At 43.1% G+C, this 15,597-nt stretch overlaps 1 protein-coding gene across 1 annotated transcript; it reads left to right on the top strand.

Annotated features, from left to right (window-relative positions):
• Nucleotides 1-2,324: 2,324 nt before the first annotated feature.
• mych (myelocytomatosis oncogene homolog) lies at nucleotides 2,325-6,326 on the top strand. Its single transcript, XM_070903159.1, has 3 exons — nucleotides 2,325-2,520; nucleotides 4,070-4,628; nucleotides 5,683-6,326. Exons 2-3 carry the CDS (start codon nucleotides 4,085-4,087, stop codon nucleotides 6,270-6,272), a joined length of 1,134 nt encoding a protein of 377 aa, XP_070759260.1. The 5' UTR covers nucleotides 2,325-2,520; nucleotides 4,070-4,084; the 3' UTR covers nucleotides 6,273-6,326.
• Nucleotides 6,327-15,597: the final 9,271 nt, after the last annotated feature.

The raw sequence follows: 15,597 nt of genomic DNA, 5'->3' as shown, positions 1-15,597 counted from the left end.
TTGATTCTATGTTCTAATGCAGATCTGTTTGGGGTGGCATTTACATGAAACAATTTGGAAATCCCAGAATTAGCCGGTTAGTCAGACATTAAACCAGTGAGTCAGTCAGCCAGCCAGGAGGTTTAGTATTCAGGGCTGAAACCAGGCCAGTCAGTCAGTCTGCCAGTTGGCCTGTAGGTGGCACATTAACCCACTTATTTACTTCCAGATCTCTTTGTGTGTGGGTTTGTGTGTCCACTGCTGTTCTTTTCTTCTCCGCTGCTGTGATCCGCCCTACATCAGCTGCTACAGACAGAAACCACGTCCTCCAAATATGGAACAGCAGACTTTTCCAAAATTCAGCCAAGGTTGTTTTTTTTTTTCTCTCCCTCTCTCTTTGTAGGATTATTCTGCATTTCCCCTCCGTTTGTGGAAATGTGGTGTGCGTTTACACTCAGCAAAAAATAGTTTCCATATGACAGAGTCCCAGCAAGGCTTCGATTATCCCTAAAAGTGCAGAATGTGTGAAGACAAGCGTGAATAACAATAAACATGCAGGAGCTGTTTATTTACATGTATGAAGACACACAGGGGTGTAATGGAGCCTACTTTACCAGCCTTTCATGTGTAGACCAGACTTCATGCATATTTTTACTATTTTTAACATAAAGTAGCAGTGATTATTGTTGCAAGAACTGACATCAAAAATACTAAATATATAGTATGTCTTTTATTGTTGTCGGTTTTACATTTGTTGGTTATCAGGCGAACACCAACTGGATCTTCTCATGTGAAAATATCATATTAAATAGGCGTGTCGGTGTATTTAAGAGCTGGATATAAATGAATGTATAGGGTCGGTATGAGGACTGTGAGCTCCTGTTTCAAGATTCCTTGCTGAGAACTCACGTGAACCGAGCCTGACTCGCACTCTGATTGGCCGACGCCTCCGCACGTGTACCGGCGAACGCTTGTCCGTTATGTAACGTGCAGCGCACTAGAGGAGAGACATGGGGCTGAGGAGGAGGAGGAGGAGGAGGAGGGAGGGCTGCGGTATCTGAGTGGGGCTGTTTGGAGTTCATTCATCTCAGTGCACAGCCCTTTTACCTACTTACTATTACATTTTAGTTTGCATTCATCATAGTATCCGTTTTATTTTCATGTGAACTGTCTATGAAAGTGATTTATTTATTTTTCATTTTACATTTTGTGTCTTTTTGTTTATTGTTTCACAGGGGAAAAAAATGTGCAAAAATGCGAAAATAAAAAATAATTGCAGGATAAAACAAACATAAGTAACATTCCTTGAAAGGTGAGCACACAAAGTAGACACTGTAAAAGTGTGTCTATGGCATAAAACTATAATTTCACAACAAAAAGTGATATGCACATGTACAGCAGCCTTTATAACAGTAAGTAAACTTGTATTAAGTGCCCTAAAACTTCATTGTGCATAACCTGAAAGTGCAGTAGAGACCGTTTAAACAGATAGGCTATGGATGACAGTTTGAGATGGTTTGTGGTTGTAGTAGTAACAGTAGGAGGAGGAGGAGGAGGAGTTGGGGATAGATGGTGAAACACCCTTGCAAGAGTTGGAATTGGAGGACAACGTGGCTCTGAAAACATCCAGCCTGTCTGTCTGCCTGCCCGTCTCACTGACAGAGTACTACAATTTAAAGGTAGAGAGAGGGGGAGAAAACATACTGTAAGCTCCCTGCCTCTTAACGCGCCGTAAAAATACCAAAGAGGCTTACTGTACCCACTGCGTTCCCCACTAATGACTGAGAAAGTTGGTTTAATTTCTGGGCGATGAATCATACATACACCTAAACAGCGACTTTAGACCCTGAACGCAACACCTACTCGATTATTTTTCTGATAACATCTTATAAAACAATTATTTAACGTTTTGAGTCGTCCTCGCTGACTCAAGCGGCTCCAAATTGCGTCCTGAGGGTAGACAGACAGACAGACAGACAGACAGGCAGTGAGACACCCGGCATCTCCTCACAATCCACGTGTGTTCTCTGTCCCAACTTTTACCCGCCACCATTTTCCTGGAATCCCAGCCTGCGCGGTATCACTCCGCGTGAAAGACAACATAGACCCCGACTTCAGAGCTAAATTAACCAGATTCGCCGTCGCCCCCGTTTTTTCCGGTCGGATTCGATCGAAACGGGAACCGACGGCGGACATACAGGCGATGGGGTCGGTTGCCGTTAACGACCCGTTGTCGATTTTCACGTTTTGGCGCGATTTTGATCGTCGCGGAAGGAGACCTACGAGTAACGGACATATAAACCAAGCGACCCCGACGGCCACACCCACTCTGTCTACCCGTAGCGGAGGAGGAGAAGAAGGACACGGACCGGAGATAAACACCATGCTGTCCTCTTCTAACTTACATTTTACACGCAGAAAATTCCTCTTCAGCAGATAATTCTAGCTTTAATATCGCGCTCTGTGGATTTTATCGGATATTTCGGACGTTTCCTCAATTTTTCTTCATTTTGAATCCCCTCTCTGAAAGGACAGTTGAAGGTAAGGCAGCTGCATGCGGGTGAATTAGACCTATTTCTAATGTTATCTAACTTACACTCGGGGCGTCATGGTCGGGTGTTACATTTGTGCTTTTGTGCATTTGTTTATTGTAATTTTCGCGTTTCGTGTAGTTTAAAGAGGCACGTTAAAGAAAAGGGAAGCCGGTTTCACGTGGAGACCCAGCGTTGCTCAACCCACGCGGGGTTTAAATGACCCTCACAGCGAGTTTTTTTTTTAATAAGGACTTTGAGCTTTTCTGGTGCATTTACTGTCTGAAATGCTGAACTAGGGCAGAATCATGGCTTGTTGTATTTTTGAGAGGGTTCTGGTTAACATCTGTCCATATGGTGTTCAATTTTAATTAAAAAAAAACTAACTCTGGTGCAAATGCATGCAGTCAACGTGACCTAGCAGGAAATAATGATGCAAAAATTGAATCTGCATTCAAAACTTCATTAAGAAATCGGGCTTTTTTTTTTTTAAATGCTTCAGTTGCTGTAAGCTAAGTACTTAGACGCCGGTAGTTTTAGAGAATGGCTTGCATTCATGTGTAATAAACAGTAGTTTAGTGTTATGTTCAGTGGGGATCATGTCATCATAAACACTATTAATTACTTATTTTTTTACTGTGTTGTCACAGCGCAGACTGGTCTGTATTTACGTTTTGGCTCAGGTTTCTCCAGGCTGTGATGGTAAAGAAAGGCAGCCTGTCTGCACCACACACACTGCTGCTTTGTTCTGCCACACAGCCTGCTGCACACACACATACCATGAGACCCCATAGGAATATTATAGGATTTCTCCCCCATCAATTAGGAATGCCTCTCAGTCTGTTCCTCTCAGTTATGCTTGTTTGTTTTATTTAGCATTTTGCTATTAAAGAAAATGACTGGTTAGTGTTATCATACAAGATCACTTTAAATGATAACTACTCAGGCTTTGTGCAAAGTAGGTTTTGTATTCTTTAGAAGAAGTTGTGAGATTGTCTTGGGTTTCCTGCAGGGAAGTTGACGTTTTCAGTCATGTGTGTGAAACAGCAGCGGAGGTTTTTAAGTGTTGACGAACAAAAAGCAGAAAAACAAAAGCCAGCCATCCCTCCTCTTAAGGTTTTGTTTTCCATGACAGCGGGCAGCCGGGCTCCATTTGCGGGTGTTTTTATTAACTTTCTGTGAAGGAAAATGTAAATTGTAGAAAGAGGTGTAAAGTTTCTGCCCCCGTCTCACCCAGCTGTTCCTATGATGTCATGGGGAGGGGCGAGGGTAAATCTTTTCTGGTGATTTACGGCCTCCCGGGGAGCAGCGGGGCGGGGCTACAGTGATGTAAACACAGATAAAAAGTGGCACGCTGCCGGTCGGGGTGTCAGTCTGGAGGAACTGGTTTAAACTTTCACTACAACACGTGCTGCTGCTGGGATTTACCCTGTTCACCACAGACAGGGGCTGCTTTAAACACACTACTGGCTCAGCTTCTCTGGATTTAAACCGAATCAGCTCCACCACCTCTCTGATTTTGTTTTTTTTTGTCCTGGTTTTTGTTGTTCTTCTTCCAGATTCTGCAAACAAACATGTTGCAAAGCTTCGCTCAGTCGCAGGACTGGCTTTACTCTGAGCCGCTGCTGTTTGACGATGAGTTCTGCCAGAGTTTGATGAAGGACCTCCAGTCGCTGCCAACACCACCGCAGTCCCCCCCCATGAAGGCCGGGATGGGTGGCAGTAAGCCGCTGTCCAAGGAGGACCAACTGAGCTACGTGTCGGACATCCTGCTTGAGGACCACGACATGCAGCTCAACTGGAACTGCGACTTCTTCCACTCCGATGCTGCTGAGAAGGAGGGTGAGACCAGCCAGCCCTGCTCCCCCCTGGAGGAGAGCGGCGAGGACTGCCTGTGGCAGTGCCTGGTAGCGGACAAGGGCCTGGAGGAGAAGCTGGTCTCCTCGATGCTCGGCTCCAGCCCGCTGCTGTCTGACATCAACACCAGCATCTTTGAGGAGATAGCCGGCTCCACGCTGGACTGCCAGAACCTGATGGACACTCAGGAGCCCAGTGAGGCCACATCAGACTACGGATCAACTGGTGGAGAGTTGTCCAACTATTCATCCAGTGACTCTGGTGAGTTCAGACCTTATCCTCATTTTACATTCATGGTTTTCACTCGTATGAAAGTTTAGCCAGAATGTTTGGACTTGTTGTTGTGAGCCTTTAATCCCTGCGGATCTTATTTTTAATAAAATGCTGCCTTTTCAGATTCGTTAGGATTTTTGTGACTCATTTCAGACTTTAATCTCGTTCCTGTCTTGTTACTGTGCAGTTTATCAGTATAAACACTCCTCGCCAAGAACTCCTTCACTGGTATTTCATTGATAATTCACTGTTAATGTTTAGTGGCACTGAGCCCAAATTGTTCTTTGCTCTCAGCTTATCTGAACGTCGGTCTCCCGCCTGTAATCTACAGGAGCCCATAAGACTCAATATATTGTTGGGGCGTGGGTGGGGTTTTTAGCTGTTGACTGACATGAGTAGATGAGAGGTTTTAGGAGAGAGAATTGACTGTAGGTGTGTGTGTGTGTGTGTGTGTGTGTGTGTGTGTGAGTGAGTGACTCATGTTCAGTGGTAACAGTTGCGGCTCCATCCATTAACTCAATGAGTCATTTTACCGCCTCGAGCTCTCTGGCATCCCTGACTATGGACCAGAGAGGATGAGGCAGACTGGCATTTATTTAATTTTCTTTCAATTTCCCTCAATTCTTTAATATTAGTTTTTGAAAAAATAAAAAGTACGTATTAATTTGAACAGTAAATAGCTTTTCATGCTCCAATTTCACTTGAAACATGTAACATGATATATGTAACTACTGTTTATACCTGCAGCTGTTGTTGTAATCTTGAGCTGCCTTCACTCATTAACAGAGTTATGGTTTGCTAACAGTTGTAAGCTTCTGCACGTTGTTTACAGTAGAAGGAAAGATTCTCACTACTGACTGGTTTCTTGTATGTGTGGGAGAGCCAAGCCCACATCGGTGTGCTGTGTACAGTGTCTACACTCTTGTTTTTGGTGTCAGCCCTCCGCTGAGCAGATAAAATTACCACAAGGGTCAGAAAACAAGGTTGTTCCAGAAAACTCATCTTACCCTTCTCTCCTTTCCTCTTCTCTTCTCTGTGACAGAGGAGGAGATTGACGTGGTCACGGTGGTGCGCTGTTCCTCCAGCCCCTCCCCTCTGCCCTCATTGACTGACACGCCTGCCCGTCAGCAGAAGAAGGAAGAAGAGCAGCGAGCTCTTCAGCGTCACCACTTTGAGATCCAGCTGCAGCACAACTATGCCGCGCCCTGTCCCGCCTCACCGCCACCCTCATCCTCTTCCTCGTCCAACAAGCGCTCGAGAGGGAGCGAAGGCTCATCGCGATTCCACCACTCTTCTCGCAGCTCTTCTTCTTCGTCGTCATCGTCGTCCAGGTACCATCACAACTCGTCCCGGAACTCGACAGAGACGGAGGATGAGGAGGAGCGGCGGCGGACACACAACGTGATGGAGCGTCAGCGGCGCAACGAGCTGAAGAACTGCTTTGTGCATCTGCGCGACAACGTGCCCGAGCTGTCGCACAATGACAAGGCGTCCAAGGTGGTGATCCTGAAGAAGGCCCGAGACTGCATCTACAGCCTGGAGGACGAGGGCCACAGACTGCAAACCAAGAGGGACAAACTTAGAGCCAAACAGGGAGAGCTGAAAGCCAGGCTGGAGCAGCTCCGCAGCTAATGGACCGGGGGCAACCCGTTGGCTGCTTTTTTAGGTGTCGAGAGACCTTGTGGGGGGTGGGGGTGGGGGCTAAGGGAAGAGACTTTGTACAAAGACAGAGGGGTGGCAGGGATAAAAGAATTGCGTGTCATGCTGAAAAGAACGCACAAAGTTTTTCATTTCAAGGACTTTATGGTAACTGTAGCTCTGGACTGTATAGACTCATACTTGTAACTGTTGCCATGGACAAACACAACACACTCATTGCCTCAGAAATGATCATTCTCATGCCTTGACTGCTGACTGTTGTAGAGAGTAAAATGTTTTTTAAAGTTGAAACGAGGACGAAGTGAGCAGATTATTTTGTTTTAGTTCGGCTGGACGCACACTGAAAAACGGGAACAATACCTCTTTTTGTTATTGTTCGTTTCTTTATTTCATCCCTATTGGGATGATTGTTACTTTGGGGATGCCAAATGGCACAGGTGAAAATGACACGTGACAGAAGCACCTGTTGGGTCCAATAACTGGAAGCCACATCAGCTCAGTAGCTGAATGAAACTTGAATATTGTATTTTCAGGATATCTTATAGCCATACTAACCAGTGATCCCTCCACTCTGACAGGTGTTTGATGGTGGCTTCGGAGTTATTTGGTCAACTGCACTTCTGCCAGTTCCAGTTGAATTCCTAATCTGATGCTATTTTAATTTTCTGATCAGGAAAAAGGATTTTCAGTGTGCTTTCAGCCCCGTTTGGCCTCAGGCGGACCCTTGGGCCCAACACCACTCTGTTATCAGGTTAATGACAGTACTGTATAGACCAGGTTTGATACTGTACCCAATGCTCGGTCTCAGTTCAGTTCACCACCAGCTCACTCACTTCAGAGTAAGTGTGTATTTTTCTCAAGTTGAAAAAATTAAAATTACTTGTGTATTTAAGTATTTGTCATTAATAAATTGCCCAAGCTCAATGGTAGCCATATTTAATAGCATTCAGGTTTTGAGGAGACTGAGCTGGAAGGTGAACTGAACTCTGAGCTGCGCTGTCGTAGCAAATCAGCCAAAGTCGGGACGGAAAACCTCCGGATAACATTTGATTCTTGCATGTCTGAAACAGAGTGACGGACCGATGGTGTCCTGGCGTGTTATTTAAAGGTTCTGGTTGGAGGAAGCTGCAACAACGGCGATACTGTGACATTTAGTTCCGTTGCTTATAGAGCAGCCATTTTGCAAAGTGTAAATTAAGAAAAACTGTCTGCATTTTTTAATTAGACGATAATTAATCCAGTGGAGATTGCTTAAATGTCACTGTGATCTAATGTCAGTGGCCCTCGTTGATTAAACCTTCTTGGAAACTGGTAAAGATTCTCTGAGATTGTCACTCGTCCTCTCGCAGGTGCAAAGACAGAAGAAATTGTAGCTCATTTTAAAGTCGTAAAGGTTGAATTTTCCTAAAACTATCTGAGTTTCGTCACACGAGGATGACTATACTGTAGTTCAGTTACAGAGCGAGTGTGACACGAGATATTAAGCCTATGATGACAAAAGTTATTGTCCATTGTAAATTAAGATTTGAACCATGTACATGTAACATGAATGAGGGCCACTGACCAACATTTCCCTGTTTTTAAAAGAAAGGCGGCCTTCACGGGCACCATTTTGTGCCCATTTAAACTGTTGTTTTTGTTTATCACATGGACAAAAAATAGTCGCAAAAAACTTTGTGACACCAAGTCATATTTTAAGAAAGTAAAAATTAAGGCTGTACGTGTTCACCAGGAGCCTGTTGTATCTGTTTACTATCAGGTGTTTTGTTGAACTTGTACTTTGGGCTGGATCTGAAGTTTGAAATATCAATAATGGTGTTGAACGTTTAACTGAATGCCGTTTTACTCCTAAATATCAATTTATTGCCAATGTTATCCATTAATGTGCTGTTTTGTAATGGTATGTGCAAATGAGAAACATTTGCTTATTTGTGTCAAATGTCTTAAAATGCACCCTGTTTTCTGCTAATAGAGTTCTTCTCCTTCAGTCTGAGTGTACTTGAACAGACCCTGTTCGAATAGGAATAATGACAATAGAGGTGTTTTTGACGGTAAAAACCTGTTCTGCCTTGAAATGCATTCTGTTCAGGACTCCTTGTTTCCTTTGTTTGATTACGTCGCTGTCTGGTTAAAACCTCGTCTGCTTCTAACATGAGCTAGTTTTTTTTTTTTTTTTTAACGTTTCCAGTTATTTGTTTTTATTTTTCATTTTTGTAGAGTTTCACAGTCACAAAGAACTGCCTTCTGAAGTAAAGATTCAGAGGTTTTAACAAGACAGCAGTGATGATTTATTTTTTCTTAGCATGATAAAACCTACCTCCACCTGGCTGCAGTCTGGCCTGTAATGTTGTTTTTCTGGTTTAAATATTGTACAGATTTTTTTCTTTGTTCATTTGAATTTGAGGATTACCAAACAGCACTTTTTTTATATATTGATGTAATTAAAGAATGAATGAGAGTTGGACGTCTGTGTGGTTTCATTGCTTACACACACAACCTTTGAGTGTACAGTGTTGCATAGATTTAGATCCTCAAAGGAAGGCAGGGACATTATTATGTATTTTTTGTAATTATACAACTTTATGGGATGATTCAAACATACACATGAAAACAAAACAACACAGTGAAGCGTATCCATAGAGCTCTTATTACAGCTGAGTGATAAAGCTCCTGACAAGATTAATAAAATGGGAACAATAAATATGGAATGTTTAAATCAAAGTGATGAAGGTTCAATCGCCCCCTCTCTCAAGCTGGAAGGACATATGAGAGCCTATAGATTTTGCATGTTAAAATTCAATCAGATCTCAGATCAGAATCTGAACACAACACATGGAGATTTGCGATTGGAGGCCCTCATCCTCACTACAATAAATAAGGGAGCAAAGTCCGACCACACCATGAGAAATCCACATTCTGTGCAAAAATGCTCACCTTCACACACACCTGTCACCCTCGGCGGCCCCTCCCAGGTGCAGAGATATGCAAATGTTTTCTCAGGACAAAGTGTGAGCCTGCAGCAGGTAGATGTGTTGTGCAACCTGAGTTCAGTCCATGTGTCCCAGTGTGCATGTGAAGCAGGTGGACATGTGCCAGACAGTTTGTGTGTGTTATACTTTTTCTATGTTATCTCGTTCCTGTGCAGCGTAGGCGTTTCTGTTAAATTCCCTTCTGGAAAACTTTTGCTTCACCGGTTCAACAGCCGAAAAAAGCAGCGTTCAGTTGTTTCCAGTTGATTTGATCCTCAAAGACCGAAATGTTCTAAAGATGGTGCCCTAACTTCAGCAACAACCTACAACAGTAATACATAACGCATTTTACATTTTGCAGAGGGTCATTTAAAACAGAGGTCCAAAGTAATTAACATTTAAAAGGTAAACTGAAAAAATAAATACTGATTTGCTTTGACAGGAGGCACGTTTGATGGATGAAAAATATATTTTGCAGCAGAAATTTGTTCCAAAAATGTTATGTTTAGCTTACTTTGTTTACAAGCCAAGTGTGAATTCATGTTCCCAAACGTGTGTATTAACAGCAATCACAGTTTCCTCCAAAATGTAAAACATGTTGTAGCATCTCATTTCCAGTGTCGCGTCACTTTTAGCAACCTCGTAACTTTATACTCGTCTTGTACACTCTTCGAAATGAAAGTTAAATGGAGTGAATGAGTTGGAGAGGTTTGTAAAACTGTATTTTTAAACATTTGGAATCATCTTGCATCCATGTTAAAACAGAATAGTAGAAGAGGATAGTTTTTCCCATGTGGATGGAGGTCAGGATCAGTTTATTTTAGGATTTGAGAAAGAATGTCAATCAATAAAGTCTTGTATTGAGTAATATAAGGATAGCTTAGAGTGTGTGTGTGTGTGTGTGTGTGTGCGCGCACTTATGTCGGTCAAGGTGAGTGGCTGACTGTCAGGTGTGTCTGATAGCCGCTAACAGATCGGTTCAGATGCCATAAAAGCCTTTTCATCAGCGAGGGACAGATTAGGTTTGTTGTTTTATGAAAGAGCTCGGGGAGAGGCCTGATAGTAACTGTGCTAAATACACACAAACATTATCTCGGTCTGTTTTCCTGCTCACTCTGTTAACAACATGGAGTTGGTGGACGGAGGTGAAGTGGTGGAGTTTTGCTAAAACTTGGCACCGGTTGAGGCGAGTCTGTGTTTACATTTACATTTTTTATTTCTCTTATTATCTCTTATTGCGTCTTCACATGCTGCATTTGGATGTTTGAATCAGGCAGGTTTATATTGCAGTCAGAGGTCGTAAATGTTTCACCTGAATATCTGAGAAATCCTGGACCGTCCGTCAATCTCACACACACACACACACACACACACACACACACCGTCCTGCTGCTGGAAATTCTCACCAGAGCATCAAATGTTTATTAATCCGCCGTTGAAAATAGTCTCCAACAAATGTATGACGATCTCCTGGTTTGTTTGCTAAAAACTAAAAACTATACACATCTGCTATAACATGAGACATTTTTTTAAAGATAGATGGCCGAACCACTGGGCTTTAAATAAACTGGAGCTATAAACAGCTTCACTTTCTTTTTGTCTCCATACATTTTTATGCCATGAGGTTTATTGTAAGTGACTTAAATTGAGCAGCTGCCGCTCTCCACGAAAGACGACACCAAAACATTTTTCCAAAGCCACAGGGCTGAGCATTTGATTAGTAAAACTTTAAAGTCAAACTGTTACAGGCCAAGCCCATTGTGTGTTTGTGTGGGCGTTGTACAGTAGCTGACTGTGTTTGCTTCTCATGTGGTTCAGTGACCCAAATATTCTGACTCATTCATTCTGATCCGCCACATCACGACAGAGAGAGACGGGGGGGGGCGAGACAAGAGAGAGGGAACAAATGAGAAAGATGGAGAGGATGGAGAGAAAACACAGAGAAAGAGAGAAAAAAGAAGTTTGTTTTATTTTCCGACTGTGCTTGAAATAATGACAGAGCTGAGAGAGAAGATTATAACACAACTCAGTCCAAAACCACATTCTGCATACAGTCACTGAGCCTACATTACAACACACACACACACACGAGTCAGAAATGTGCTGTGTCTGAAGTCCCATCATGCTCTCTGTGATCCTAACTCCTCTAATCTGTATTACCAGACTTCTTGTTAATTAAAGGAGTGTTGAAGCTCTGAAACCTCAGATTTCATCAGAATATGGAAAAGATTTGGTTAATGCACATCTTGCAATTGCAGCTAGCTCGGTTAGCTGTATACGTAGCTCGCGGTTAGCACTTAGCTACGTTCACATCATGTCGGCAGAATGGGAAGACAAAACTCCAACATTCAAGATTTGTTCAGAGATGACTTCCCTTATTGCTGTTGTAGTATTTACTGTACAATACAGTTTGCTAACAAGTGAAAAACATGCAAATACAGTATAGCTCCTTATTTATTAGCTGTATTAGTGTTATCACTGGGCTAGATGTAACTGGGCTTCATTGACACGTTTGTAATTCTTGCAATATCGCCAGAAATGTCTGATATCTCTGATTCTAAATTACAATTAGGATGCTGACGTGAGCAATGGTTCCCACTTAGCTGCTCATAATTAGTTGTCTCTGCAATATGCTCAACAAAAGCAGCTAACAGCTAACCATGCTAGCAACTTTAGCCATATGCTGTCAGATATATCTATAAAATATAACTTATATAACCGGAGTATGCCAAGATGTTGCTCAATACGAAGTGTGGCAGCAGAAGACAACCTTTAACCAGTGACATTTAAATTGGTGACCACCCAAAAATTTCCCATGACCCCTCGGGTATCGCAGCCCAGCATGACCTTCAAATTTCAGTCCAGTCACAGTAACCTTTAGCTTTGTTGTCAAGCTCATGAGTTTGCCTGCTGACCTTCCCGCTCAAAAGATAAATGAGAAATGTACTGTTATGTAAAATATTGATTTTCACCAGAGCTTCCTCTCTCTACTACCAGTGCGCTTGTGATACATTCATTCTACCGGACCTGGTGTGAAAATACGTGCAGTAAATTTGCAGCAGTTTATCTTTACAGACAGTCGGTGCGTAGCAGCTGTTCTCAGTCATCATCTTCATCATCGTGTGTTCACGCTGAGATGTTAAATCTACATTTAGCCTGGATGTGACTCAACAGTCGGAAAGTCTACTGTCCTTCTAGCTTGTTCCTGGGCTGACGCAGCTGTCCTACATTACCCTCATCTGTAACCCATTACCCAGAACCCTTTGCTCTAGTGCCTGGCCAGGAGCTCCCCCGAGGGCCGCTAGCCAGCTCTGACGATGCGTTTCCTGTCTGTACGTCACTGGCTATGAGAGTCATGTTAAAATAATAAGGGTATTATATCAGAGCTCAGTCACAAGCACGAGATCCTGAGCCAGGCAGGCTGGCACTGTGTGTGTGTGCATAGCCAGCAGGGATGCCAAGAAAGTGTAAATGGGTGTCTGTTTGCTTATTTGTGTGTGTTTTTCTTCCCTGTGTGTCGCTCTTCTTGTTAAACTAGTTTCACGCAGAGAAAATTAATATAATTTGCTGCCAGCCTGTTCTGAGTTACAAAAGCTTCACACTCAAACTACAGACCAGGAGCCAAATGTACATTCTTATTAATGAAGAAGGTTCTTGTTTACCTACAGATCCGTTTCAGCACAATACAGACAGATTGTAATTCTGCCAGTCGACATTATTACCTTCAAATGCGATCAGTAACTGTATTGAGTGTATTGATCGAGCCCAGTCGTGTGGTTGTCTGTTAAAAGCTCTGTCTGATTGATCACTTCAGAATTGCCGATGGCCAGTTTTTAGAGTTTTCATGTGCGTTAAGGCAGGAAGTGACTCCTTTTCACTGGAGGCTGTTATGGCAGCAGATTAATTCCCGTGGTTTGGACTATCTTTGAACAAGCATGTGTACCCATAAAGAAGCTGTATCACATAATGCACTGTCTCGTGCCCTTAACTGCCCCACCCCCCCCAGTATCCTCACTGATTTGATGTCAAGGTGTTAAGGTCTTCCAGGAAATGGTACAAAGCTTCAAAAGAAACACTTTACAGTGAGCATGTTAGAGCCCTCAGCTTTGAAGTAGTGTTATACATTAGTGTCAGTAGCAGCATGTGTGAACAGGGTCAGTGTGTTCGGGTGTAAATGTAGCTGAGACGTGGCGGCTGCAGTTTTCCACCTGATAGTTTAGAAGCTTGTTTACGCCTCAGGTTTGCTCTAATTTCAGTTACAGCTCCCCCTCACCTTCTGCCTCAGTGACCCCCTACCGCCGTCCTTCTAATGTGTGAAAGTGGCCTCAGTCAACCCATCGACACATCATTAGCATGCTAAAGGAAGCGGCTAACGGTCTGCGTCACACATTTGTATTCTCTCTGCTGTGTTTCTGTGTCGTTGGATCGTTGCTGTGAGGTGCAGGAGACTCCGCAGAGTCTGCTTCCTAAAACTCTGACCTGACTCGGGTTTCCGTGCAGGCAGTGAGTAAATGCTGATTAACTAGCGAAGATGTTTTAGAGTAATAAGCCGGGTTACAATGTGCTTCACACCAGGCAGCACATTAAAATCATATAGAATATCATCAAATGGGGAACCAGAGGATCAGTGTGATCTAATGTACATGTGTACAGGAGAATAAGGTTGACTTCCTGCACTGTCAGCAGTGTATAAAAGATCCGTAAGCTGTATATTATGTACATTTCAGTCATGGACCTTTTTTAGACAATGAATACAGCAATATTTTATAAAAAACATCCTTAAAATGAGACAGTTTAACCCAGTATGCTAGTAGCGGCTAATGTAGCCTTGAGCTGCTAGCCTCCGGTAAGCTCACTTCTTTCTAACTTCTTTCCAGATTTCTTCAGCCCCAACCACCGCTGCCTCAAGTGAGGTCACATATACTATAGTACTCTCGAAGACCTGTAAACAGACTTTGATGTGTAAGAATTGGTGCAGCTCCCCTTTAAGTTTTAAAGCATAATATAGGTTTTTAAATGAATGAAGATACTGTATTCCTACTACTTTACCACAAGCCCTTGAACACATTGTCAAGGAGGAGTTTTCACATGAGGCACGATGTTCTCTGTGATACATCACTGCACTCAAGTTTCATGTCCCCGCAAGGTGTTTTCATAGCGTACGGAAACAAATGGAGACCAACAGCAGCCTGAAAGATTGTGAAACTGTCTTTATGACTCTAAAAACCTCTACGATGCTTGAAATGGATCATTTGGTCTCATTTAGGGGGATGTGTTGCCAGTATAGACACTGGTGGTGGACGGTGTCTATACTGCCCCCCCCATCTAACTCAGGTGTTTAAGATCAGTGCACTTTGATCAGGCTGATATGTTTATCTGCGTCTTCACAGAATCGGGGTTACTGAGTGCATGTAAATGAGGGGAGGTCCCACTCTGCATGTAAGTTTGAGTGGAAAAACAAATGCACAGCTCTTGAGAGTCTCGAAAATTCCCCCATGACATCTGACTTGTTTCCTCTGTGGTTTTGAATGAAGAATATATGCGTGAGAGAGAAAGATATCGAATGATCTTCCGTACCATAAATATATTAATCTATGTGTGTGTGTGTTATACGAATAAACGCTGCTCACTGAAAGGGGAGCAGAGGAGGAGAATGAAACTCGGTGTTAAGCCTTACATGCAGCCTTGCAACACCTCTTTACCTGAGATGACAAACGAGAGGGATTAATGTTTGAGGCGGGGGGGGGGGAAGATCCCTGCAGAGCATAAAAAGTCTGACTCACCGACATGAATCATCACAACACAGCTCAGGACAGGTGAAAGTAAAGAGGAGAGGTTCATTTGTCCCACAGATAATGTCACGTTAGTGTGTTTGGAAACATTTCTACACTTGGATGGACATGAAACACTTCTGGTTGAATCATCAGTACAAACAAGGTGACACAATAAATACCGAATGTGAGGTGAGACTGACAGGGAAGGGAAGTCGTGAGTCATGAGTGGACAATAAGAACGCCAGCCTTATCCTTTCAGGAATATTGTGGTTACTGTTAAAGGTAAACGTTCCAGCGTGAGGGTGAGCCAACATGTCCTCATGTTCTCCTTCACGTTTTCAGCTGTGTGTTTACTCTGCACACAGCCGGCCTCAGCCGTCAAACATTTTGTGTTGAAACTGAGGAAACATGCAAGCGAAATGTTTCTGCAACAAGACTAAAGTCTGCTGTCTATATGCAGAAAACTGGACTGTATCGCTCCTCTGGCAGCTAGTTGGAGACCGTCAGCTCGTCTCCGAACACATCTGATTAGCACACTAGCTAATGGCCCCTTAA

This window comes from Enoplosus armatus, chromosome 3 (genome assembly GCF_043641665.1).
Source record: "Enoplosus armatus isolate fEnoArm2 chromosome 3, fEnoArm2.hap1, whole genome shotgun sequence".
NCBI lineage: Eukaryota > Metazoa > Chordata > Actinopteri > Centrarchiformes > Enoplosidae > Enoplosus > Enoplosus armatus.
This window is presented reverse-complemented; position numbering and strand designations above follow the sequence as displayed.